Source organism: Herpailurus yagouaroundi, unplaced genomic scaffold (genome assembly GCF_014898765.1).
Source record: "Herpailurus yagouaroundi ecotype Mexico unplaced genomic scaffold, PumYag 201, whole genome shotgun sequence".
Classification (NCBI taxonomy): domain Eukaryota; kingdom Metazoa; phylum Chordata; class Mammalia; order Carnivora; family Felidae; genus Herpailurus; species Herpailurus yagouaroundi.
Genome location: NW_024412432.1, coordinates 3,488,876 through 3,514,800, shown reverse-complemented (window position 1 = coordinate 3,514,800; position 25,925 = coordinate 3,488,876). Strand labels below are relative to the sequence as shown.

Genomic DNA, 25,925 nt, shown 5'->3' with positions numbered 1-25,925 from the left:
TTTCTTTCTTTCTTTCTTTCTTTCTTTCTTTCTTTCTTTCTTTCTTTCTTTCTTTCTTTCTTTCTTTCTTTTTTTGCAATAGGCCAAAAAGTCTACAGTTGATATTTCTGTTGAACCAAAGAGAGTTTAAACCTTCTCATTTTAGGAAATCTAGATTATTTGAACAATGATGTAAATCTAAAATCTCAGAGGGCTCACATATTTTCTGTCATTCTAAGAAGTAAGATAAATTTCCCTGTAGGAGCTTTCTTCTGTTTGGGGATCCCCAGAAAGTCCCTATGGGGAACCATCCTTTCTGTTCCCCAGACCTAAAAGGGTGGTGGGAGCAGAGTAAGAAATAGAATGGATGAAGAGTCTCCAGGAAATATGGGGTCTCTGTGTAGACCAGCACAGTCTTCAGAAACATGATGCAAGCCCCAAAGGTAGTGTTATATTTTCTAGTAGCTGCATTTTAAAAAAGAAAAAAGGTGATATTAATTTTAATAATAGATTCTATTTAACTCAATACATCCAAAACTATCATCCAAACATGTAGTTATTACAAAAATATTCACAAGACTCTTTTCATTCTTATTTCTATACCAAGTCTTGGAATCCGAGATACTTTTTGAACACTTCACTCTTGACTAGCCAGCCACATTTTAAGTCATCAATAGCCAAAAACATATTGAAGAGCACACATAAACCCTTCCTCTCTGTTGCTTCATTGGACCTGTGAGACGTCAACTCTTTCGTCTCTGGTTGCATGTCTTATCATTCAGATCTCAGCTAGACATACCTATTCCGGAGAGGGACTGTACGACCCATTCCCTCTCTGCCCTACTCTAGCCTGTTCTGTGTTACTGTCTCCTTTGAGCCGATTTCTTCCAAAGTGATCTTATTTGCTTACGGCTTTTTCCCCCTCTGTCTTCTCCACCAGAATGTAAGTTTCATGAGGGCAGGGTTTTTGGGTTTTTTTGTTTGTTTGTTTTTCTTTTAAATCTATTTTGGTCTCCGAGTTCCCGGTGCCCAGCCCCGTGCCTGGCACACGCGGGGCGCTCATTTCACATTTGCAGGACGGAGGAATCGCGTATCTCTGGAACGCGGCGGCCGTGGGGGGCAGCCGAGCGGCGTGCACAGGTGGAGCGCCCACGGCGCGCGCGGCTGCGCTCCCCCGGCTCCCGGGTGGGTGTCGGTGAGTGGGTGTGCGCGGGGGTGTGCGCGGTAGAGCGCGCCAGCGAGCCCGGAGCGCAGAGCAGGGAGGAGCAGCCAGAGCGCTGCGCAGAGCCCGCAGCGCCGGCCGGGCCCGGCAGCTTGGAGGTGGGTGGGCCGTGCCGCCAGCCCGCTCGCGGGGTCCCCATTGGCCGCCCGCCGGCAGCCCTCCGCCAGGAAGGCGGCGAGGAGCCGAAGAGCTGCTCCCGAGCCGGAGGGGGGAGCGCCCGGCCGAGCAGACGCCGGGGCGGACGCGCGGGATCCGCGCCCCCCACCCGCCCCCTCCCGCGCTCCTGCCGCCGCCCCGCTCGTCTCCGGCGCTGGCGCCCACGGTCGGCCTCCGACAGCTCGGGAGGGACTCGGGCAGCTCCTGGGCGCCCGGGTGAGTGGCCGCGCGCGCTCCCCGGCTCCTCCCGGGCCCCGCCGCTCGCTTTTGCTTTCGCGGCGGCGGCGCGGCGGGGTTTGCCCGGGCAGCGCCCAGGGCAACTGGGAAGGCCGAGGAGGGGGCGGCTGGACTGAGGGGGAGAAGTGGGATCGCAGCCAGGAGGCGCCCCCAGGCCCGCGGGCCGGGTGGGAACAGGTGGCGCGGGCCGGGCCGGGCGCTTTGTGTCGGGGCGCGGAGACCGGGAGCGGGCGGCCGCGCCTCCCTCGGCCGCTCCCTTTCCTCCCCTGCTCCCCCGGGCGGCCGCGCGCCGGGTCGGCCGGGTAACGGAGCGGGAGTCGCCAGGAATGTGCCTCTGGGGACTGCCTGGCTCGAGGGAGGGGAGAGGGTGGCCGCGGCTGCCGGGGAGTGCGGGAGCCGAGAGGTGGCGCGGGGGCCGCCGAGCCTCGGCGGGCTGGAGGGGGATGCTTCCAGCGAGGCGCGTTCCTCCCGGGCGCGGGCTTCATTCTTCCGCGGCGCCCCCGGAGGTGGGGAGCTGGGTGGGCGTGTGTGTGGAGAAAGGGGAGGCGGGGAGGCCAGTCACTTCCGGAGCCGGTTCTGATCCGCTCAGAGCGCCCTGCTTTCGGGGACGCGGACCTTGGGGTGCGGTTGCGCCCGGCCCCACGCGCGCGCCGGCGCTGCGGGGCCGGGGGCGTCCCTGGCGCGGGTTTAACAAAGGGTGCTCCTCTCCGCCGGGCGGGGAGGGGCAGCTGGGGAGAGAGAGGTGGGCTTCGGCGAGGCGAGCGGCTCTTAGCATGGGGAGGTCCTCTTCCTTTCCGGGTTGTCATTTTATTATTGTTATTGCTCTTATTTTAAAGGGCTGGAGACTGATGCATGAGGGGCCCACGGAGGCGCAGGAGCGGTGGTGATGGTGTGGGAAGCGGTGCTGAAGTGCGCTGGGCTTTGCTGAGGTGTGACAGTTTATCATGACTGTGTTCAGGCAGGAAAACGTGGATGATTACTACGACACCGGCGAGGAACTTGGCAGGTACAGGGGGTGCCGGAAGCGCTTGCCACTGGGTCGCGGGAATGCATAATATTGGAGCAGTGGGCGGTAAACAAATGCAATTTGAATCAGGCGGCTCCCTCTCCCTTCGAAGAGATGTGCAAATTATAGAGAAAGGAGTTAGTAGCCCAGCGCGGGCTGGAAACCAGAAATAAACCACCTCATCCAAGGGGCTAGGATGGAGAGGCGATTTCAGTGATTACGTTGCAGAGGGTATTGATCAAGACCCCTGGACAGGAACAGATTTAATTGTCTGCAGTAACTCTTGTCAGCGTTTGCCCTTCCAAGATGAGGCAGACGCTAAGGTATGTTTGCGGCTGGAGTTAGGTCTTCTATGTGATTTAAACAGGGTACAAACTAATTAGTTGGCTTTTAAAATCTTAATACTTTCTGTCTGCACTTTCAAAGTAACCCGAGCAAGTAAGTATTGGTAGATCATATTTGGCGACTTGCCAGATGCTGGTGTTGGGTTTGGATTTTGAAACTTCCTCTAACCAGGAATTTAATTACCCCCGTGGTGTTAGTGGTTGCTTTGGTTTCATTTACAATGTTAAATTTTTAACAAATAAATGACGGAGAGTCTAATAGGGCTGTCTGGATTCAGAGCATTGCTTTGGGAGCTGTGTCTCTGTGTGTAAAGTCGTTCAGTTTCTGGGTAAACAAAGAATGATTATTTTGAGGCGGCTCCGGGCTGGCTCAGTTTCCCCTTGACTGGGTATTTGACAGGGTGTGTTGGTTGAGCTCTGGTCTAACTAGCAGAAAGCTGTTTTCACACCTACATTTAAATTCAACGTTAAGGATTGATTGTAGTGTGTTTGTACTGACTAAAGGATCTTGAAACAAACAGGAAGTGTGTATTTACTTACATTTGTATCAAAATATATATTTTTCCATGTACCCTGGATGTTCTGATGCAAAGCAGTTTCTTTACTAGAAAGAAATTCAGAAATACCCACACCCCAGGTTACCTAATGAGAATTTCCACTGTGGAGCTTAACTAAATTTTTTTACAAGTTTAAGTAATAGTGCAGAATAAAAGCAATTTTGAAAAAAGTTACTGTAATAGAATATTTCTCTGTGTGTTTTGTACCAACTCAGGACATCACTGAGAGCCTGCACTTAAGAGGAGCTTCCCATCTATTGCAGATTTACTGAGTGAATACTTTAGAAAGAAAGCTCTCAAAAGTCATGTTTCCTGGATATGTTTAAGATTAAGGTTTAAGGGTGTGCGGTTGAGGTACTTGGTTTAACTAGAATTAAATCACTCTATTCCTGCGGTTTTCAGCAAGATGAGTGGTATATGGAGTTTTCCTTTGAGAGTAGGGGAAAAGGGTAGAAAAATATATTTTAATTCCATTTGTGTCGTGTGGCCTGCTTACAGAAATTCTCTTAGAAAGAGGAGTGATTAAAATTAGACGAGCTGATTGCTTTATGGATTAAGTATATGACCTTATTTTCAGTAAGATCTTTTGCTAGAATTATGTGTTCTGAGAAAGAAAAAAAAAGTGAAGCCTCCCTGAGGCTAGTGGGGGAGTTTGTAATCTTTATTTTGTGGGCGAGATGACAGGCCCTCTTAGCTGAGCTGGGAGGTGGCCTGTTCGTTTATCAGTGCATTTCGCTTTGATTTGGCCTCAGTCTTGTTTCCGTGAATAACTTTCTCCCCGCTGTGCAACACTAACTGACACCTTGTTTGCTGAATAATTTAATTTATGTGACCTGCAAATTTGGAGGAAGGGCTGTGAAAAACTGGGTTTTTTTTTTTTTTTTAAATAGAGCACATATGCCTATATCCATCCAATACCAGCTGCTTTTGCTTTGCCTAGAAATGGGGGAAATGGTTGATTGTAGGGGGAAGTTTTTTTCCAAGTGCTGTGATTTTTACATCTGCCTTGGAAATAGCCACTTCCCGAAAACAAGTCCTGACTGAGGCAGACACGAAGAAAAGAGGCTGCTTCGTGTGTCACAGAAATGAAAATGGGCAGTTATTTAGCACCAATGCAAGGCTGATCTAAGCAGTGAGTGATACAGGGACCAGCGTATCGATTCAGCACTTGACCTGGGTGTCTTTAGAAGTCACCTAAGTGATAGCTACTCTCCTAACTTATGAATACTCGGAGACCAAGTCCATAGCGAGAGAAGGGAAGACGGGTCCACTCAGTAGTGTTATTGTGACTACTTTACGTTTAGGAAAAGCAGGAGCGTGTGTATGTATGAGTATGTGTGCATGCACGTGTCTGTTGGTCTGTGTATGTTAGTGTGTGTCTACCCAGGACTGTGCTACCCAGGACTGCTGTAAAAGCTCTCTGTCCCTGTAAAGAACTGTATAAAGTATTCTGGTTATTGCAGTGGTGATCCAGCAGATAGACCATGGGAAAGATATCTGGTTTCCAAATCTACCTCTGCAACTTGCTAGCTTTATGACCTTAAATAAGTCACTCACCCTTTCTGACCCTTAGGATTCTTCATTTTTATTTTATTTATTTATTTATCTATCTATCTATCTATCTATTTTTTGAGAGAGAGACACACACAGCATTCGTGCATGGGGAGGGGCAGACGGGGAGGGAGAAGGAGAACCTTAAGCAGGCTCCACGCTCGGCACAGAGCCCGAAGCGGGGCTCGATCTCAAGACCCCACGAGATCGTGACCTGAGCCGAAATCAAGTGTCTGATGCTCAATCAACTAAGCCACCCAGGCTCCCCTCCTTCATTTTTGGAGTGAGAGGTGTAGTGCTTGTGTCATGGCTGCTGTGTAACACATGTAAACATATTTTCATCAGCGGTATAGAGTTAAACAAATGCAGATCTCATCTGCAGGCCTGGCGGAGACCTGCGGGTGTTGCAGGCAGGCTGCTGACTTGGCCTGCAAGTCAACGTGCATCCAGGTATCTGTTTACCAATTTGGGGAAGGGAGGCCTTCTGGGAAAAGGGTCCTTGGGGAGACACATTGATGTTGCCCTTGGCCTCCCCATCTGAGTTAGAGTGAAGCGGCCCAGCCTCCACGTGGAAACAAATTCCTGTAATGAGCAGGACCCCCGTCCTTAGAAGACTGTTTGGTGACCTTCCGTGTTGACTCTACAAGGCCCTTTGGGGTCTCACTCTCTGTCTCAGGAGGTGGAGCAAAGCACTGCTTCCATCCCATGGAATGGTTTCTGGGAGGGGTTCTTATAAATGCAGATTTCTCCATCTGCTGGTCCGCTTGGGTCCTTTTAACGCCCTAGGGTGCCTCAGCCACTCTTATCAGTTGGCACTTGGAAGGCCACAGGCTGGCTTGTCCCACCTTTGGGCTCTGGTTATGTGGTTGGCAGTGGTTCAGCCTAACCTGTGAGCCTTCTAGACACTTCTCTGAGCACCTCTTCCCCGGGGAGCAGGCCTTCTTTCCTCTTCCACTGTCTCACCTTACACGATCTTAAGACCTAGGTCTTCCCTCCTGAAGAAATCCCACCACAATGATGTGCCCCTTCTAGAAACCAAAGATGTGCCGTCTGAATCATTCTTCTGTGTTGGTACGTGACCGCAGACGGCTTCGTGCCATGCTGTGTCCTTGATCTGTGTTGTCGTTATTCTTGTGTTGCCTCTTGTAGCCAGCTTGAACGTTCTTTTTGGGTGAGTTCCACGGTCTTTTCTCCCCAGGGCACGGAGTGCGCTGTGTAACGCCAGGCGAAAGCTTGACCCATGCCTGAACAAACTAATGCAGGTTGGCAGGTGCAATATCGAGACCAGAATGGGGATTTGAGACATAAATGATGATGTGAACGCTGATGCTGATAAGCATGCAGCGTGTGGTGTGGGCCAGCCTTAGTATACTCATTTGGAAAGTGAGGAGACACCTGCCTTTATAGGGTGTTGTGGGAGTCGGAGACAGTGGCTGTAAACATCTGACACACCGTCACTGCCTAAGGTATTATTTTTAATAACCTGTTGTCCCCATCCTGGTGTTTACCATATTGTAGCGTCATTGCTTCTTTGATTATCTGCTTTCCCCACAGGTTGTCACAAGGTTGCGACCTTGGATTTGCTCATCATTTTTTATCTCTAATGCCTAATTAGGTGCATGTCAGTAGGGGCTCAATAAATACTTGCTGATGGATGAATGGATTGATATATGCAAAGCACCATGAACACACACACGCACCTCCCCCACCCCAACAACATGTACGTACGTATAGCCCTCCATAAGTGATGACCCTGGTGGAGATGAGCTTAGGATGTTAAAGTCTGCAGCTCATAAACATCAAAGCTGCTTTTCCTTTTGTATTGTCTATGCCTGAACAGTAATATGCACAGCAGCCAAAATTTACAAGCACAAGATCAGTTTTAAACAAAACAAAGTGGAGCCTTAGAGAGTTTACACGGGTTGGATGGTAGCTGGAAGCTAATAATTCAAATTTAAAACATTCTCCCTTTGGCATAAAATCCATAGGCATTTTAATTGAAGTAAGGCTTTGTCCTAAATTCCGAGAGTCGGAGTACATCATTCCTTTGGTTTACTGCGGACTGCAGGGGTGAATTAGAATTCAGGGGTGAATTAGAATTACGGCAGGCCTGTGTGGATGGAAGGAGGAAGGACTTCTTGGGACGTTTCCTCTTTGGAAGTGGGACTCACAGGCCCACTGGGTTGACTAGGAGATCATCCCGTAGGACAGCGCTGAATGTGATTTTTTTTTTTTTTATTTGTGTTTCTCAGATGTTTCCTTTGATAGGAGAGGCTGCAATGTTTTAAGAGAGAGAACGTTCAAATATATGTAGCGGAGGTAATGTTCAGCAACTTTTTCTGAAGTATAGTTGACACACAATGTTATGTTAGTTTCAGGTGTGCAACGTAGCAATTGGACAAGTCAGTGTGTTACAGAATGCTCCCAAGTGTAGCTTCCCTCTGCAACTGTACAACACTATGTTAATATCATTGACTATATTCTGCATTCAGTGATTTTGAATTCTGTGCCTCTTAGGAAGGTCTAATAATGGTCTTCCGGGGTGTGGAGGGAAGCCGTGGTGATGGTCATGAGTGGCAATTGGCCGGATGCTTGCTTGATGCACTGGGAAGGCACCTCTGGATCACTAGGCATAATTTAGGTTGGATGGGGCCATGAACAAAGGGGGTTGAGGTTTTGTTGATGGGGAGCCAAGAAGCATTGAAGCCGACTTTTGGGTCCCCTGTGCCCTGTTACGCTAAGCCTGTATCTTGCCCATCCACTTAGGAACCTAAGGCCCCATAACATTGGCTGCCCCTGCAAAGCCATGAAAAACACACAGTAAGCTTACAGAAATGGATGCTCAGATTAATTTCAGTAATTACATATGGGGGTTATATCGGGAGAGGTGACATTGGCGACATATCCTCTTACAGCCCAGCAAAGTTGTGACTGCTTGAAGGCAAAGGCCATTTCCTTCCGGGTCGGGTAGAGGCAGGGAGGGCATCTGGGTGGAGAGGCACGAGGGTGGGCTGCTGGATACTCCTGAAAGTGGTGTGGTGCCGAGGCAGGGCTCTCGGAGGCCCTTTGGGGTCTCACTCTCTGTCTCAGGAGGTGACCTGTGAGTTACAAGGTCAATTACATAGTCTGACCTCTTCGAAGACCCCCTGGCTTCCTGCAGGGAATTTCATCCTTAATCCTTAATTCTAGCCATCTGCTGTGTGTGCCTAAGTTAACCAGGCATTTGGTATAAATGCAACAAAGCCTAATTTTGGTAGAAACTTACTACTCATCGTGAGACAAAGAAGCAGCCTACTGGTGGGGGAGGGAAGGGGCTCGCATTGGTGAAGTTCAGCCCAGAGACCCCTGGACACCCAGACCTAGAAGAAGCTGGAGTGATCGCTGGGTCCTCCCTTATTTCATCTAGTGGGTGCTTAGGTCAAGTGGCTTTGTTAAGCAGCTCTTAGTAGGTAGCAGGAGGCGGGCCCCGAATCCTGGCCAGGCTTCCTTAGTGTTCTTCACACTACTTAGGATTTGACAATTTTCCTTTTTTGGAAGTCAGATGAAGCTGATATTTAAGAAAGGTGATTTGGGCAGCCTGCTAAGGCTAATCTGTTTTAATACCTGCATTGGAGAGGGTGGTTAGAAGAGCTAGTAGCCACTTCAATGAAGGTTTTATGCCCCCCCTCGCCCCCCACCAGCCAGGGGCTTACTCTGGGCACAGCACTCTTCCTTGGCACTTTCCTGCCCACAGAAACTTCTTTCCTTTTCCTAATGGCTTGTGCCCCACGGTTATGAATGGTGTTAGTGTGTGGCATAGTTTGACCCAATTCCGAAAGTTAATAGTTCAGCTTTTTAGAAAGTTCACAGAACACTCTTATTACTTTTTAACCTTTGAGTAGGGTAGTGTGTTAAGAGTCATGGCCCTGCCTAGTGGGCCATCCCCTACATGACAAAGTTTTTCGTTTCATTAAGTGGCACTCGTCTGTCTGGTTTGGGGCTGGTATGTGATTGTTTGAGACTTGAGGTGGAAGGTGATACTGAATTGTTTTGCTTCGGTTTATTGAGGTAAATTATCACAACAGAATGCATCATCTCTCAGCCTTGAAAGAGATGATATGATAGTATAATTATTTAGAGTAAATCCAATTTATCACTTTGTTAACGTTCTAAATGAATTCCTTTAAATGTGCAGTTAGGAGGGAGAGGAGGGGAAAATAAATTGCCCTTCGGTTTTTCTATATCATCTAACTAAATGGGATTAAAATAACTGTGTCTAACTAGCGAATCTTTCTTAGGTAAACCAGAAAGTGCTGTACCTCTCTCTAGGTTCAGTGCACCACGAGGGTTGTTACGATGAAAAAGTTGGAAAGCCTAAAATGGTTCCCGTCTTATTTTCGACCCCAGCCCAAAACAAAACAAACAAAACAGAAAAACAAAACAAAATCGGTCATGTGCCTGTAACTAACCTCTGGTGTAGGTCACCAGTGTGATCCTGGGTGGCTTTTATTTCTCACTTCTGTCCTTTTTTAGGTGACGTTATGAGCTCATGTGGCTTAGGGATCACACTATGGCCATTTGAGTAATGTTACCTCCCCCTGAGAAATGACTGCGGGGCTTTCCTCTGTGTTGTACGGCATTTCGTCGTGAGCTTGAGAAATTTTATTCAGCAACCTAATGTATATTGAGAGATGTCAGGAGAGGAGGTGGGGCGAATGTTGTTGATCTTTTTCCCTTTATAAACACGTTCAACTTCAGACGAGGAACATAATGTTTGAGAAGATGAACGCTGTAACCTGCTGATCTCTGGTGTTTGAAAAATTTATATTGATGGTCCTTATATTCGTAAGCCTGGTGGTTTTCGGCTGGGCAATTTGACTCCGAGTGTGGACTCTCTTTTGGGACACGTTTTCTGTCAAAACTGCCTAATCGTTCTTACTTAGATCTAATGTGATGAACAAGACTGGTGTAGCTCAAATACAGCTGATACTGTAAGGGTTCACCTGCAAGGAAGGAGCCGATTTTCATTCTTCCCCATTTGTTCTTTCTGCAGCTTCTTGTTTTCTGCCTTTGAAACCACGCACGCTTTTCCTTTGTCACTTAAAAACGGTACTTTTAGTCTTCCATGCTCTTGTTTGAGGCCCCCAAAAGTAGAATTCTCCCATTGAAAGATAAACGTAGGGAACATATCAGTGCCCCTTTTTCTGATCTGTCATGAAAAGGATTAGCTTTTCCACTGAGCTGCCTACAACTCGCATATCTGTCTTTGAGCAGGCTGTGTATGCAGAGGGTAGGTATGACTTAGGTGAGGCCAGGCAAGGAACAGTGACGGAGGGATATGTTGGGACAGAGAGAGAGTGGCTTGGGGCAGAAGACAGAAGAGGTCACTAGTTCGAGCTGACTCAGTTCTTAGGTTCCCATCCTACTTTGAGACGTTGCCTTGCTTCTGTGTGGAGTCCCGTTTTTTTTTTTTTTTTTTTTTTTTTTTTTTTTTGCCATCTGTGGTTTCTGGGTAAGCAGTGTGTGTGTCTCTGGAAAAGTGGTGAAAGGCTGCAACCTTTTGAGTGTAGGATTTAATAGACTGGGAGTTACAAGCTGCTGCACTTTACAAACAACAACAAACTAAGCTACGGGCACTGTAGGTGTACGGAATACCTTCGAGAATAGACTTTTGACAGCCAACTGCTGCTGTCCGGGATGCTGGGTTGCACATGATACACAGAGGAGCTGTCTGTAGAAATTTGGTAAGCAAAAACAAAAATGCCAAGAAGTCACTTGCTATCTGACGAATCACTATCTTATTGGTATATAAATCAGTATAATTGAAAGCAGCACCTGCCCGGGGTTTCTGCTGTGCACCTGGGACATGAATATACAGCGTCGTCTTTCTAAATGTTGTCTTTGCCCCTCTGAGTGTATCCAGAGTCGGCATGCAGGGGAGCCTGCGTGGCTCAGTCGGTTAAGCATCCGACTTGGGCTCAGGTCATGACAAGCCGGGTTTGAGCCCTGCGTCAGAGTCTGACTGACAGCTCGAAGCCTGGAGCCTGTTTCAGATTCTGTGTCTCCCTCGCTCTCTGCCCCTCCCCCATTCCCCCTCTCTCTGCCCCCCCCCCCGTTTCTCTCCCTTTCTCTCTCTCTCTCTTTTAAAAATAAATAAACATGAGAAATTTGGGGCACTGAATTGGCATGTGAACAGCTTTTTGTGAAGCCAGAAACTTCTAGTGAGTTTGTCCTCAGGAGCTCCTCTGGCTTCTGATGAGCCCAGGTTCGTTTTCCTTCCCCACTGCGGTGTATGAATGGCCCCTCTCCTGGCTTGCGCATGCCGCAGCAAGACCGTCATTGGGGTGGCACCAACATGCTCAGGGCAAGGCCTGGCTGACTTAACGGCGCTTCTGCTCCTTTTCCTCCCTAATGTCACGTTTTCCACATTGTGCCAGTGGAATGAAATGGAATCCTCACCTGTCATCCCGTTTGGCCGTGAGCCTATAAAATGACTTCTTGGGATTCTGTTCTTGGCATTTCTTTGCACGGTAATTCCAACAAGCTTCGGGAGAGCTGGAAGATATTTAGTTTTCCCATCTAGAATTGATGAGGGCTGGCCCCAAGCACCGTCATATATTTTCCCTTACGTAGAGCTTCAGGCGACTGGTTCAGTTGTTTGGGAGAGGAAGTGAATTAGTACAAATGGAATCTTTTCCAGGATGAAGTCGTGTCAGTCTGTGCTCTCCCCACCCCTCCTCTGGCACGAGGTGGCTGTGTTCGGAAAATACAGCAGTGGACAGGCGAGGGGAGCCTTGGGGGTGCTTTGAAACACGAAGTCCCTTGGTTTTGCTAAATGCAAGGCAGGCGTGGAATGAGTGTGTCCTCTTTTATGAATATTGCTGGTTAATAGGGACCATCCTTTGTAGGTCTTATCTTCTGAGCCATGTTCTCCCTTTGATGAAGATAATAAAAAAAAATTATTTATGCTAGAGAGAAGTTATCACCTGGAGAAAAAGAGGAAAGCAGGAAATAACCTGGCCATTTCACTCCACATCCTTCCCCAGAGCATGTCCCTGGCTATTCCACCAGGAAGACTGTCTTTCTTAGTTTTTATGTTCCTTAACAATCTGGAATATAGAAATGACCATTTGTGTACTTTTTTTTTTTTCAACGTTTATTTATTTTTGGGACAGAGAGAGACAGAGCATGAACGGGGGAGGGGCAGAGAGAGAGGGAGACACAGAATCTGAAACAGGCTCCAGGCTCTGAGCCATCAGCCCAGAGCCCGACGCGGGGCTCGAACTCACGGACCGCGAGATCGTGACCTGGCTGAAGTCGGACACTTAACCGACTGCGCCACCCAGGCGCCCCTTCATTTGTGTACTTTTGCAGTTGGTTTATGCATGTGATTCTTGGCTCTCCCTCTGGGTTGTAAGTTTCTTCTGAGAGTAGAGAACATGGCTTTTTGTGTCTCTTACATTGGATGGGATTAAATTAAACACGAATTTGGCCTTGTTTATTTGCCTAATGCAGGTACATATGCAGAAATTAGAATATGGCTCAGAGCTTTGGACCCAAATCCCTCATTCCACAATATACTAGCTGTTACCTTGGGAAACTCACTTGACTTCCATGAGATGCAGGTGTTTTCATCTGTTAAATGGGAGTAGAAATCATACCTACCTCATATGTTCGTTGTGAGGGGCTCCTGGGTGGCTTAGTGGGTTAAGTGTTCGATTTAGGCTCAGCTCATGATCTCACGGTTTGTGGGTTCGAGCCCCACGTCCAGCTCTGTGCTGACAGCTTGGAGCCTGCTTCGATCCTCCCTATCTCTATCTCTCTGTCCCTCCCCCGCTTGCACATGTGTGCATGCACTCTTTCTCTCTCTCAAAAATAAATAAACATTAAAAAAAAAATACGTTCATCGTGAGGTTGTATATAGTGAGCGTAAAGTGGTCTAGTACCCCGCGTATATTAAATGCTTGAGAAGCAATGGCTGCTTAACAAGACAGAATGAGAGGGAATGGCGTGGTGAGGGTATGGGGACTGTATAACATGCTTCTGAATCTATGTATCAGAACCCTACCTCTTCTCCATCCATTCCTTATTTCCCTACTCAGGTTCTGGTCTGGACACCTAGGGAGGGTGGGGGTGAGGGCTCATGTGTCACTTCCTTCCTCCTTTTCTTCTCCTTTCTCCTCTGCCCTTGGCTCAGTCTGCAGTGGCGGCGGGGCGGGGGTGGGGGTGGGGGTGGGGGGCTCATTCTGCCACGTTCGACTTTGTTCATCTGATCCGTCCTTGTGGGTGTGCTTGCTCTGGGCTGGTGGGCCCTCACCCAGGACTCGGTTTGTGTGCTGGGCTCCCTCAGCGGGTCTGCCTCAAGTGTGGTAGATGGTTCTTCGAGTTCCTGAGAAACAAATGAGCAGTTTAGCTGGGCATTCAAAAGTTTAGCTGGGCTGCTAGAGGTAGGATGCCAATTTGAACCTCCACCCAGACACCGTGGGAAGAAGGAGGGGGGAGCTTCTGTTAAAGAGGTTCTATTTAGATGGAAAGAGATGTGTCCAGGGAAGCCAGGGCCGCTGAAGCTGCATGATGGCCAGGTGTCAGCTGCTCGAAAATGCTCAGAGGGGTAGCCCTCCTGTCATTGTCGGGAACCCGAGGCAGGTCAGCATGCAAATTCAGTTTTCATATGGTGTCCTTCGGTACTTGAAAAGCCTATTTCATTCTTCTAGCTTCTTTTTAAGTTAAAAATTGTCTCAAGCAGCCAGATAAGACCCTAGGAATTTGATCAGAGAGACACATCACTGATTTTTGTTACAGATCTTTATGGAAAAAGAGGTCCGAAATGAGTGTGTGGGCCCCCGAGTTCCTGACCAAAGTGAGCTTGCTGCAGAACACAAGACCTGTGGCAGATCCGGGCCTCCATTCAGTTCTGACACGTACTGATTTAAGATGTGAAAATGAGTGTTTGGCCAAGCCCAAATCGCCCGTGCCAAGAAAAGCCTATTAGGATGGTGGCTGAAAGACTGAATTGTTAGGAGGTACTTAATGGCCAGGAGGCTCCGCCAGCTGCTGTGGGTGAATGCCCACTTACACATTTGAGTGCCCGTCCCTGTTCCCCTGGGCCAGGGTCTCGTTTGTGCAGGGAGCATGGCTGCTGTTCAAGAGGCCACTTTAAAAGGATGCTTCCTTATCGAGTGGATAGCTTTAGTTTATAAAAGCGACATTAGATGCTCGCAAATTTGAAAGGGCAAACACTTGGAAGCTGAGTCTGGGTGGGGAGTCGAGGTAAAATATGAGGGAGTGACACAGCTAACTATAAGCAGTCAGCGTACAGGGAAGAGACCATTGAACCAAAGAGTCTTGTGCACCGTAATATATCTGTTCAGTATCTCTTCCTTCATCCAGGGTGGGCTGCGCGTCTGAATGGCCCAGCCCTTGCTGACGTGTGTTCGGCAGGACAGTTTATCTCAACAGGTCTCTAATCCTGTAGAGTAGACGGACTTTCCCCAGCCAATGGTAATAGAAAGCCCAAGTAAGAAGAGAGAGAAACCAAGTATGGAAACTGTTTTTGGCGTTCAGGCAGGGAGAGGTCGTTCTGACCCGGAGGGGTCATTGATTTCTCTTCATTCGTTAACTCACATTCTTGTGGGCATGTAAAAATGGAAGCAGGTGAGCACCTGGGGGATACGTGTATGTATCTCTGTCCTTATGTTCCTTGGAAGAAAGTGGGAATCAGACATGAAGCAGAAAATAAGGAAACCGAGATGGACTGGGAACCCATGTAGACCGGGGTTTGGAGGTAGGCATTGTAATCCACGTTTTACAGATGAGAAAACTGAGGTTCAGGAAGACACTGGCCTTGGATAATGTGTGTAAAATGGCAGAGGTAACCCTTCGAGACCCGAACCGCTCATCTGTGTCTACGAATTGTGTGGTGGGTGGTGTAGCTCACTTTGTGTCCTGTTCCTTGGTCACTGTCCTGGAGGGGAAGTTTGTTTATTTTTTTTGTTCTTTAATGTTTTTTTAAATTATTATTATTGAGGGTTTTTTAAAAATATAATTTATTGTCAAACTGACTTCCATACAATACCCAGTGCTCATCCCAGCAGGCGCCCTCCTCAATGCCCATCATCCATTTACCCCTCTCCCCCATCCCCCCACCCCCCCTCAGTTTGTTCTCAGTATTTAAGAGTCTCTTATGGTTTGTCTCCCTCCCTGTTTGTCACCTTTTTTTTTTTTTTTTGGAGGAGAAGTTTAAAGAACTCTAGAACATCTAGCAGAGTGCCAGCTCCTGTGATGTGTTCAGTGCAGGTTTCCTTTGTTCTAGGCACTTCTCAACCTTGGCACCTGTGACAGTTTGGTTGGGATAATTCCTTGCAGTGAGTGCTGTCTGGGGCACTGTGGGATGTTTAGCAGTATCCCTGACCTCCTCCCTGCCAGTAGCACCTCCGCCCCCGCCAAGTTGTGACAACCAAAAATGTGTCTAGACGTTGCTACATGTCTCTTGAGGGGCACCACCCTCCCCACAGCCCATAGAGAAGGAGTGGGCTATAGGGTCAAGACAAGGAAGTGTTGACTAATGGGCCTGAGGGCTGGTGCTTGCAGTAGGCAAGCCAGGATCCTGCACCCAGTGGGCAGAGGCGATGCCCTTGAAGGAAGCTATTGAAATTGGTGTCCAGAAGTCTGGGGCAGGTGATGTCTGACGTGCTGTCCCAGGAGTGGGTGGGTCTGCTGTGTCCCAGAGGTCTGGGGTGGGATTGGCAGTGAGTAAGACCCGGAGAGGCTGCTGGTCAGACTTCCAGATGTCACTCCCCTGGGCGTGGGTGCCTCCCCCAGCTGACAGCTTGGTTTCTGCCGTGCCCCTCCCTCCTGAGCAGGATGCTGTGAGTCACAGCTGGGATCCCATTGCTGCCTGACCTCTCTCCACCCCACTGTCTCCCAAGGGTGGCATCTGCTCCTGTCTTGATGACTCTGTTTTTAACCTGCTTAATAGGTGTTTTTGTTTTGTTTTGTTTGTTTTATACTGATTGCTAATTTTAGGTCAAAGCTAGGTAACTGCTACCTTTTATTCTCTTTTCATTTCTTTTAGCCCCCGGCGTCTGCCTGGATGGTGTAGCGTGCTGTGTGACAGCTGGGAGCCCACGTGCCTTAGTTACTTAGTTAGTTAGTTACATAGGTCCCTTCCTCCTGGCAGGGGCTTTGAAAGGTAGAAGGTCAGGTGGGGGTGGGGTGGCCCTAGCAGGAGGTGTGAAGAGCGTTTTGCCCTGTCTCCCAGCTCCCTGGGGACAGGGAGACAGGGCGCTTTCGTGGAAGTCGGCTGGGGAAGCTTGCCAGTAGGGGAGGGTGTGAAAGGACCCTGGTTTGGGGGATGTTGCAGAAAAGGGAAATGTGTCATCAGGGTGATGGCAGGAAATGAGTCCACTTCTAGCCGTTCAGGTGAAGGTTATAGGACAGCCAGGTACCCACCGTCTGGGGATCTGATAACCTGCCTCAGCTGAGCTGGAGCCACGGAGGAGACCTACCAGCAGCATGTGTCATTTTAGGGAAGAAACACCCTGACCTCTGTCTCCCTCTCTCCTCCCCTCCGACCTCCTGCCAGTGCCTGCTGTTAACCACCTACGGGAAAACACAGTGGTGCCGTGTGTGGGGACAGCCTCCAGGCTGGGCAGAGAAGAGTGCAGAACACGTTGGGGGTGGGGGGTGGAGATGGAGGCAATGAAGAATAATCAGGAAAGGGACATCCATTGGTGACAATAGTGACCCGGGGCCGGGTTTGTATGTTACTGTTACCCTCTGTTGTGCGGGTGATCAGAATCTCTGCCCTGTCAACATGTGGGACCTTCCTCTCTACTCTGGATGCTGGGTGTATATTCCATTTTGTTCAGGAGGTCATCCTGGGCATCCCACTTCAAAGTGATGACCTCCTCTTGCAAACTTCTGGGGCAATTTCTCTTTGGAACATTCATGTAGCATTTAGATTCCCCACCATTGCTTTGCTCACTACCGTGTGTGTGTGTGTGTGTGTGTGTGTGTGTGTGTGTGTGTCTTCCCTGAATTGTAAGCCCTTCGAGACATCATAATTCTGTTGTTCCTAGCATCTTGTAAGAAGGTATTCCAGAAATACCTGTTGTTTGATGATCAGTTCCCTTAACTGGTCATCATCACAGAAGGACGGTAGCCATAGTTCCTGAGTTTCAAATGTGGACAAATAATCATTAATGGGTTCTTTCAGATGCATAGTGTGTTCTCATCCTTGGGATAACCCTGAGAGGTGACAGCCCCCCAAAGGTCCCCATATCACAGTGCTATCTGCAGGGGAGGATGTGGACAGAACAGCTTTGTCTTTTCTATTGCAGTAGAGTGAGGATTTCCCCAAACTCTGCTGGTACTTTTGACCATGTTACACATTCTCAGGGTCATATATATTTAAGAATTTCAAAGTATGGGGGTCGGGGGGGGAGTCTAGTGGGAATAAAATGTGGTTGACCCCATTTCAATTACGGATAGCAGAGGCAGTAGGTACCTGGTACCGATCTGTCCCGTGTCACAGCTGGTGTGGTTCTCCGAGACAGCAGCGCGTGTCTGTGCTGAGCCTGGGAACAGAGCCTCTATGGCACAGCCGTTTGCCCTGGAATATTTGCAGTTTCTAAGTGGAAACTAAGGGACTCATGTTAAACCTTCTTGCAATCTGCAGTTGCCCTGGCTGTCAGGCAGTTCTGTCAAATTTGCTCTCCTTTTTATATAATGCCTGAAAATGGAGGTTTCACAAAGGAAAACGGAAATCTTAATATAGAGTCGACTTCTTCCCCAGTAGATTTCAATCGATTCTTAGTACATGTAGAAAGGTGTATCGTGTGTTCTGAAAGGATAGGGTTTAATTATGGTTTAAAATTACTTCTATAGGAAGTGCGTGGAATTATACCCAGAGTGAAGAAACAGTGCCTCCGGTAGAGTCGTGTAAAAGGGTTGATGGGAAAACAGGCATTGGCAGCACGAGCCTCCCCTGCCTGGGGCAAGTGTGGGGACGGTGGGGGCCGGGGCTGTGAAAGCACCTGCTGATTACCCCTGAATTACCTCTGAGCAGATAAGGACAGGGACAGCTGGAGACAGTTTTCAGTGCCTAGCTCTTGTTCCTGGGGTTGCACTCCCTTCTGTGGTAATAAAGAGATCATAGGCCGGAAGACAGGTTCTGGAAAGCCACACGACAAGGGGAAGGTTTTTGAGAGCAGGTATTTTAAAATCAGCCACTGTGGGGTGAGGGAAGAATCAGGACATTGGTAACAACTGGAATTCAATTTTATAGTTTCTTACTGTCCCACGAAGGTGGTGGGAAATGTTTTTGTTTTTTTTTTTTTTTTTTTAATGCTCCTTTTACAGACTGGGGAGCCAGAGTTCATGGCAGCAGAGAGTTCAATTTCGTGGTAACTGAACTGTGAGCGTGCGTGCATATGCATATATTATATGCGTGTGTGTACAACATAGGTACACATGTATCTGTGTACATGTGCACATGTGCATTAGAGATTTTACTGATATAAAGGATGTATAACACAATTCACAAATACTAAGATGTGTGTAAATTCCATATAGCCATTTACGTCTCACAGAATGCTCTCCTTGGTTTTTGCTTTGGCTGACCTGTGGTTGACAATATTTTGACAAATGGAGTTGCATCCCTATTTGCTAATTCTCTTCCCAATAAATACATCACCATTAAATCTGACACGCGATCTGCTGTTAGACTCAGCCTCGTACAAATTATATTCATTAAACTGAACCGTTTTTCAACTTCACTGCCAATTGCAGTAGTGGTAACTATCTTTTTTTAAGCTTTCAGTGTCGTTGCAGGTTTTGGGACATTGTTTGATTGTATATTATTTAACAGTGGCTGTGTATAGCAGGCTCTTCAGATTCCTGCAAAATGAACAGAACTCTCTCGTGAGCTGGCACAGGCAGGCTGGAACCTTCCCCTGTGCCACTGTTAAGGTCTGAAAAGGCAGGTGCTTGTTTGTCTTACTCAGTCCCAAGGATGGTGCTGAATGTCGGTGACAGACGCAGGAATTGGTGGTAGCATAGGTGTGTGAAGCTTCGAGGCTGGGCTGCCTTCTGGTGGGACGTCAGCCCTCGAGCAGTGTGACGCAGACAGGAAGGGAGAGGACAGCATCTCCTTCTGTGTTTTTCTTCCAGCTTTATTTGAGCTGGTATTTTTCTTCCCCATCTTCTAGGAAAGGGAAGGCTTTTGTGTCAAGCAGTGTGGTGACTTCTGAGGTTCCGTTCTGTTACAGGGAACAAGAGAGTCGTATCCCTTTATGTCTTCTGGAATAGGTGACATATTCACATTGGCATGGAAGTCAAAGGGGATGTGCAGGGAGAGGTAGCCTCCTTCTGTCTGTCTTCTAGTCACCAGCAACTCAGCTTCTTGAGATCCATCCAGATACAGTCTACGTGCATTTAAGTCAATAAACTTATAAATATTTTCATATTTTTACTGAAATGCTATTCATCTTGTTTTGCGCTTTGTTTTTTTCACCTGGCAGCCTATCTCGAAAGTCATTCTGTTACTGTACAAAAAGAAATGCCTCTTGCTGTTCTGGTTGTCTGCCGTAATTTATTTAACTCTCTCCCGATCTATGTGCTCGTAGGGTTCTTTCCTAACTTTTTTATTACAAATAATTCTGCAAAGAATTCCTTTGTGTAAAATGTTACAGTCATCTGTAGGATAACTATATTCAACAAAGTGGCAAGAACCCAACCCTACTGTCAACAAAGTGGCAAGAACCCAACCCTGCTGTTGCAGCAGGGTTGGGTTCTTGCCACTTTGTTGAGTGTAGTTTCATTAATTTTTAAATATGAATGAGTATAGACTCCTTTTCATGTGTTTAAGAATTTTTTGTGTTTGTTGTGAGCTTCCAATTCATAGTTTGCTCGTTTTTCAGTAGCTTTGTAGACCTCTATTTGTGGGGGCTCTTCATATATTACAGATAGCTTCATGTCTGTGACATGATTTGTGCATCTTTTTTCTAGGCTGTCATTTGTCTTTTGACTTTGTTTCTAGCGTTTTCCGTCCCATGGATAAGTTTATGTATTGTGGTAAAATACACATAAAATAAAATTTTCCATTTTAACCATTTTCAAGTATGCAGGTCATTAAGTGCATTCACATTGGTTGCACAACCATCCCACTAATCCAGCTCCAGAACATTTTCATCAACTCAGACACCTGTTTTTTTTAACATGTCAAATTTATCGAATTTTTTTTTTCATTTGTTGTGGGTTTTATGTCACAGAGAGTCCTTTCCCATGTTGACTTTGTTAATAAATAATCTCTATGGTTTCTTGCAATACGTTTGTGGTATGTTACTTAAATTTAAGTCTATGATCCATCTGGAACTCATTTGAGTATGAAATGTGAGGTATGGTTCCAAGTATATTTTTCCCAGAAAGTGAGACCTTTGATTGCCAGTTGGTCATCAAACATGGTGTGGGGACAAGCTGAATTCAATTGGTGGGGTCATGTCTGGCATTTCAGTAGCTATAGGGAAATGGTAAAGAAGCCATTCTGAGCAGTTTATGTGAATGGTGGGGGGACCTCAGAAATAAGCTTGACCTAGATTGAGGAAATCTCATTCTAGGAAAATACAAGCTCCCGGGTATTTATGTTTGCTAACCTCAAATAGAATCCCAGACATGCTCGTCAGTACTTTGTCTGAACTTGCTGAAAGACGGTCTATTTGTATCCCTGCTGACACAGTTGGATGGGATCTGTACAGCCCACAGGACAGAGCTTCCTGTCTCTCAGGCAAGGACGAGCGTACTGTGCCCTGCCAGAGGCTCTAAAGGAGGCGAGGAAGGGGGGTGGGCGTCGGGGCTGAGATCCAGCTGATGCTCGGGGGCCTCTGCCAGGAAGAGGGGCACTTGTTCATGATTCACCCAAAGGCTCCGAATAGGCCAGAGGTGCCCTGACACTAGAACCCCGTGTCCCGAGTCTCTAGATTCACTACCGAGTACCCTTCTGGATCTATCCTCCCAGGCTCCTTGAGAGGAGCTTCAGAAGTACCCTGCATTCCAGGTGTGCTTGACCCCTGAGCCCCTCACCCTCAGGGTAGCTGGCAGGGCTGGGGCATTGGAACCCCCGGGCTGTTGCGGTGTGTTCCGTGAGGTGGAGTAGGAAAGGTTGGGAAGCCTTGAACTTGCATCTTTCTCAGAAGCCTGAGGTGCAGCCGGGTTGGGTTCCCTGCCAGAAGCACCCCCTCAAAGAATTCCAGGGGACACCTGTCACCTTCCGTCCACATCCCAAACGGTGTGACCGGGACATCCTGCGGTTTCCCCGGGGTCCCCTTTTATCCCATGGTAGCCTGTGGGTGGCCCTGTGGATGCAGTTGGGGTGGAGGAATATGTCTTCCAGTGTGGGCAGGGAGTTCCAGGACTTACTGCATCTCTGTTTTTCATCGTGCTTAGCTCAAAAATGAGTTGAATTAATGAATGACACAATGTCAAGTTCCAAAAATAAGCAGAGATAGTTGTTTTGTCAGGGCAACTGTGTCCAGGCTGGGGACTTCTGGTCTACCTCCTTTTCTGTGTGTTTTCGTCTCTTCCCTCCAAGAGCTCTCTGAGATGTGGCACTGGGGCTGCTCCCCTGGTTGCCCAGCTGCCTGCCCACTGTGTCTGGTGTCCCTGGAAGGTTCAGTGTTTGAGGAGCTGAGTTCCCTGTCCCTGTTGCTATCATCAGGGTAAGAGGTCAGTTGTTCTGAAGGACATGACCAGTCATTTGAGCCATAGCTGTACAGAAAGACGGAAGTTTGTTTTGAAATATTGAAGTGAAATTTACCTAGAAACGTTAAATATTTCAATTCTTTGTTGAGTTTTGCTCTTTTTCCTGATGATTCGATGTTTTTTGCCTTTTTCTCCCAGGTATAATTTGCATACAGTGACATTACACTTTTTTTTTTTAAGTTTATTTATTTATTTTGAGAGAGAGACAGAGCGCAGGAGCACGGGAGGGGCAGAGAGGGAGAGAGAGAGATAATCCCAAGCAGACTCTGCACCGTCAGCGTGGAGCCTGAGGCAGGGCTCGAACCCACGAACCGCAAGATCACGACTTGAGCCGAAACCAAGAGTCGGATGCTTAACTGACTGAGCCACTCAGGCGCCCCAGACATCACACTTTTTATCGTGTAGTTCTGTGAATTTTAACAAAGGCATGGTGTCCTACGACCTCTAGTGTGGTCAGAATGTACAGCAGTTCCCTTATCTCCCCAAACTCCCTTGTACCCCTGGTAGCTAGCCCCTGCCTCCCCCAGCATCTGGCAATCACTGCTCAGTCTTCTCATAGTTTCCTTTTTGAGAATGATATAGGAATGGAGGCCTAGTGTATGTGCCTTTTAAGTCTGGCGAGCGTTATGCATTTAAGATTCATCCATGTTGTTGGGGTATCAGTTCATCCCTTTTTATCATTGAGCAGTATTCCCTTGGATGAATATGCCACAGTTTATCCATTCACCCACGGAAGGGCATTCAGGGTTTTCCAGTATATTTTTAATATTTTGAGTATTTCCATCTGTTAGTGGGTGGGAAGCATTCTAGAGAATCGCTATGGTACTAAGCAAGCATGTTTGGTATCTTTCTTCAGGGCAGAGCTTTTGGGCAACATCCTTCAAGGCATCCAGTATAATTGTGCTGAGGGTCCTTTAAGATGACGGTGGTAGCGGTGGTGTCACTGTGCCCTAGTCTGGTTGACACCTCACCAACTCAGCCATCCTTAATTATTCTCTACCGCTCTCTTTCGTGAGTGACAATGCCTTCTTTGATGTCCAGGCCAATTAGAAACGTTATAAGAGCATTTCTCTGCAAACTCAGAACTCAAGCTAAACCATTTCCATATGCTGTTTTCTACTTCAAAGACAGTTGGAGGATAGTTTGACACAATTTCTTCCCTTTAGAACAGGGTCTTAGCAGTGGGGCCAAGGAGGAGGGGAAAGAAAGAACCCCCTGAGGACATCCGTCTTGGGCAGCCTCACCACACGGACACGTAAAAGGGTGGAGGGCCAAAGATGTTGGTTGTCTGTAATTATTTAGCTGATAGAAACAGAACCCTGTAAACATTCTGTGAGAGCAAAGCCTGCTACAAGGTTGCACATCCCAGTGGGGAGAACTGATGTCTGCATGCTTCACTGATAGGTTGTATCATGTCCAGCGACCCTCTGCCTCCTTAAGCGTTGATCTCCTAGGGGCTGACAAAAGTCCCTAGAGTAGCGTTGAGGAAACTTGGATTTTGACCTTGACAGTGTCGTCTTCAGCATTGTGCGTACTTCGGTTTCTCTTTGTTAGGATGAGGGGCTTGGAGAGGATGGGCCTCTTGGGTCTTTGATACTGATCTCACCGCCTCCAACCCAGCATATGGTTGCTCTTTACATCTGCTGGGTCCGTGAATCTAGAAGCAGCAACTTGGAACCTCGGGGATGCTGGGCTGCCGTCATTGGTCACCAAACGTCAAGGGTGGCCGTGCACTGTGGTGGGCCAGGCCTTAGCTGGCTGAGTCACCCTAGTGGAGTACAGATGCACTTGCTCCCGCTGAGGTGAGATTCTGGGGAAACTTCTCTGATGCTCTCTGAATCCAGGCCTGTAAGGAGGATGATCTCACAAAAGACCCCTCATGTAAACTTTAAAAGCCCTTCATGTAAATGTGCATGCAATGCTGTCTTCCATTAGCAAATCTATCAAAACACAAACCCAGTGGTTGTGTTACCAAATACCGAGCTTCCCTTTGAGCTGTTACTGGCTGCATTACGTGGTTATTTCACATCCTTCTTTTCTTGCAAGTGACATTTAAAATACTTCTCCTTTGAAGCACGCATGTTAGGCCAGGAGGAAATCTGAGAATGGAATGGGATCTTTTATCCAAGACCTTACCTGCAAGTGATCATTTGCCAGCCGGAGTACGCAAATCATTAATCCTTCTTTGCTGCTACATTCCTAGTGACTTTGAAATGGGAAGTCCCATTTCAGAAGTATGTTGCACTCATACATCCCACATTATTTCATGCACCTAAAGGCAGAGATAGTTTGAATTCCGTACGTGGTTACATCGAGCCATGTTTGTATGGAATGTACTGGAAGCTCATACTGACGTGCAGCGTAAGACTAGCATCCTTGCTTAAACACTCACCTACGTCAATCAGACTTTTCGAGAACTTCAGCATGCCTAAGCATAACAACGCTTCGTCCATTTGGAAGCTTATTGTTAGAATACACTGTCTGTTCCTTCTTCTCCGTGTGCCCTTCCTGCAGAGAGCTACGCACCAGCCCTCACCTCCTTCAACCTTTGCTCAGATGTCACTTTCGCAGTGAAGCCAAACTTTACTGCCCTCTAAAAATCAGCTCTCACTCCACGTCGTACCCCGTTTTCTGCCCCATCTTTCCCTAGTGCTTAGCACTTCTAACATGCTACTAACAGAACCTAACTATCTTGTCTTTATAAAAGTTAAGGGTATTATCTATTCTGGGACTCTTTCATCAGAGATCTTTGTTTGTTTTATCCCAGGCACCTAGAACAGTGCCTCACACACAGTAGTGCTCAGCAGAAAGTGCACGCATGCATGAGGGGGTGCATAGCATAGTTTTTGGCTTATTCGTTTGCTTTCATTTCTTGACTGCAAAGGTGGGGGGACGGTTGCATTGGAGGAGACAGAGCTTTAAGCACATGCACTGAAGGCTTCATCCCTTTTCCCGCAAACACAACTGACTGCCTTGAGGTAGTAAAGAAGCCTCTTGCCTGATCGGGCTCAGGCTGGCCCAGGAGAGCCCAGGAAAAGAGTTCCTGGTCACCTGCCCCTCAGTGCAGGTCAGGCTTGCTCTGTGGTGCTGGGATCTGGCCTCCTGCTATAAATCTCCTTCTTGTCACCTCTGTCCCTTTAAATTTAGGTTTTCGTGAGAAATGTTGGTGTGGGGGAGTATCTGGTGGCTCCCTGACTTCATACAACCCTTACTTCCTCATCTGCAAAGTAAAGATCAGGAGAACTGCCTTAGACATTACATTAGAGAGCAGACATCACTTCTTTTTAAAATTTTTTTTTTTTAATTTTTTTTCAACGTTTTTTATTTATTTTTGGGACAGAGAGAGACAGAACATGAACGGGGGAGGGGCAGAGAGAGAGGGAGACACAGAATCGGAAACAGGCTCCAGGCTCCGAGCCATCAGCCCAGAGCCTGACGCGGGGCTCGAACTCACGGACCGCGAGATCGTGACCTGGCTGAAGTCGGACGCTTAACCGACTGCGCCACCCAGGCGCCCCTTTAAATTTTTTTTTTAATGCTTATTCGTTTTTTTCATAGAGAGAGAGTGCGAGACAGAGCGCGAGACATTTTTTTGATCAAGAGAGACAGAGCAAGAGACAGGCTCCAGGCTCTGGAGTGACAGCACAGAGCCCGACACGGGGCTTGAACTCACAGACCGTGAGATCATGACCTGAGCTGAAATCGGACACTTAACCGACTGAACCACCTGGGTGCCCCGGACATCACTTCTTACTGTAGTGCTGTTCTTTTTTTTAAATTTACATCTAAATTAGTTAGCATATAGTGAAACAATGATTTCAGGAGTAGATTCCTTAGTGCCCCTTACCCATTTAGCCCATCCCCCCTCCCACAACCCCTCCAGTAACCCTCGGTTTGTTCTCCTTATTTATGAGTCTCTTCTGTTTTGTCCCCCTCCCTGTTTTTATGTTATTTTTGTTTCCCTTCCCTTATGTTCATCTGTTTTGTCTCTTAAAGTCCTCATATGAGTGAAGTCATATGATTTTTGTCTTTCTCTGACTGACTACTTTCACTTAGCATAATACCCTCTAGTTCCATCCACATAGTTGCAAATGGCAAGATCTCATTATTTTTGATTGCCGAGTAATACTCCATTG

At 47.6% G+C, this 25,925-nt stretch overlaps 1 protein-coding gene across 6 annotated transcripts in view; it reads left to right on the top strand.

The window, feature by feature from the left end:
• The first annotated feature begins 900 nt into the window (after positions 1–900).
• DAPK1 (death associated protein kinase 1) overlaps positions 901–25,925 on the top strand; it is a 186,263-nt gene continuing 161,238 nt past the window's right edge. Inside the window, exons 1-2 of one of the 6 annotated variants that reach the window (XM_040450258.1) lie at positions 901–922; positions 2,431–2,600. In XM_040450258.1, the coding sequence (XP_040306192.1) occupies positions 2,539–2,600 (62 nt within the window). In that variant the 5' untranslated portion in view covers positions 901–922; positions 2,431–2,538. Of the gene's footprint in view, positions 923–1,182; positions 1,300–1,321; positions 1,574–1,986; positions 2,101–2,140; positions 2,216–2,430; positions 2,601–25,925 lie in introns of those variants that run through there. The other 5 variants (XM_040450255.1, XM_040450259.1, XM_040450254.1 and 2 more) reach the window with 5 other exon arrangements.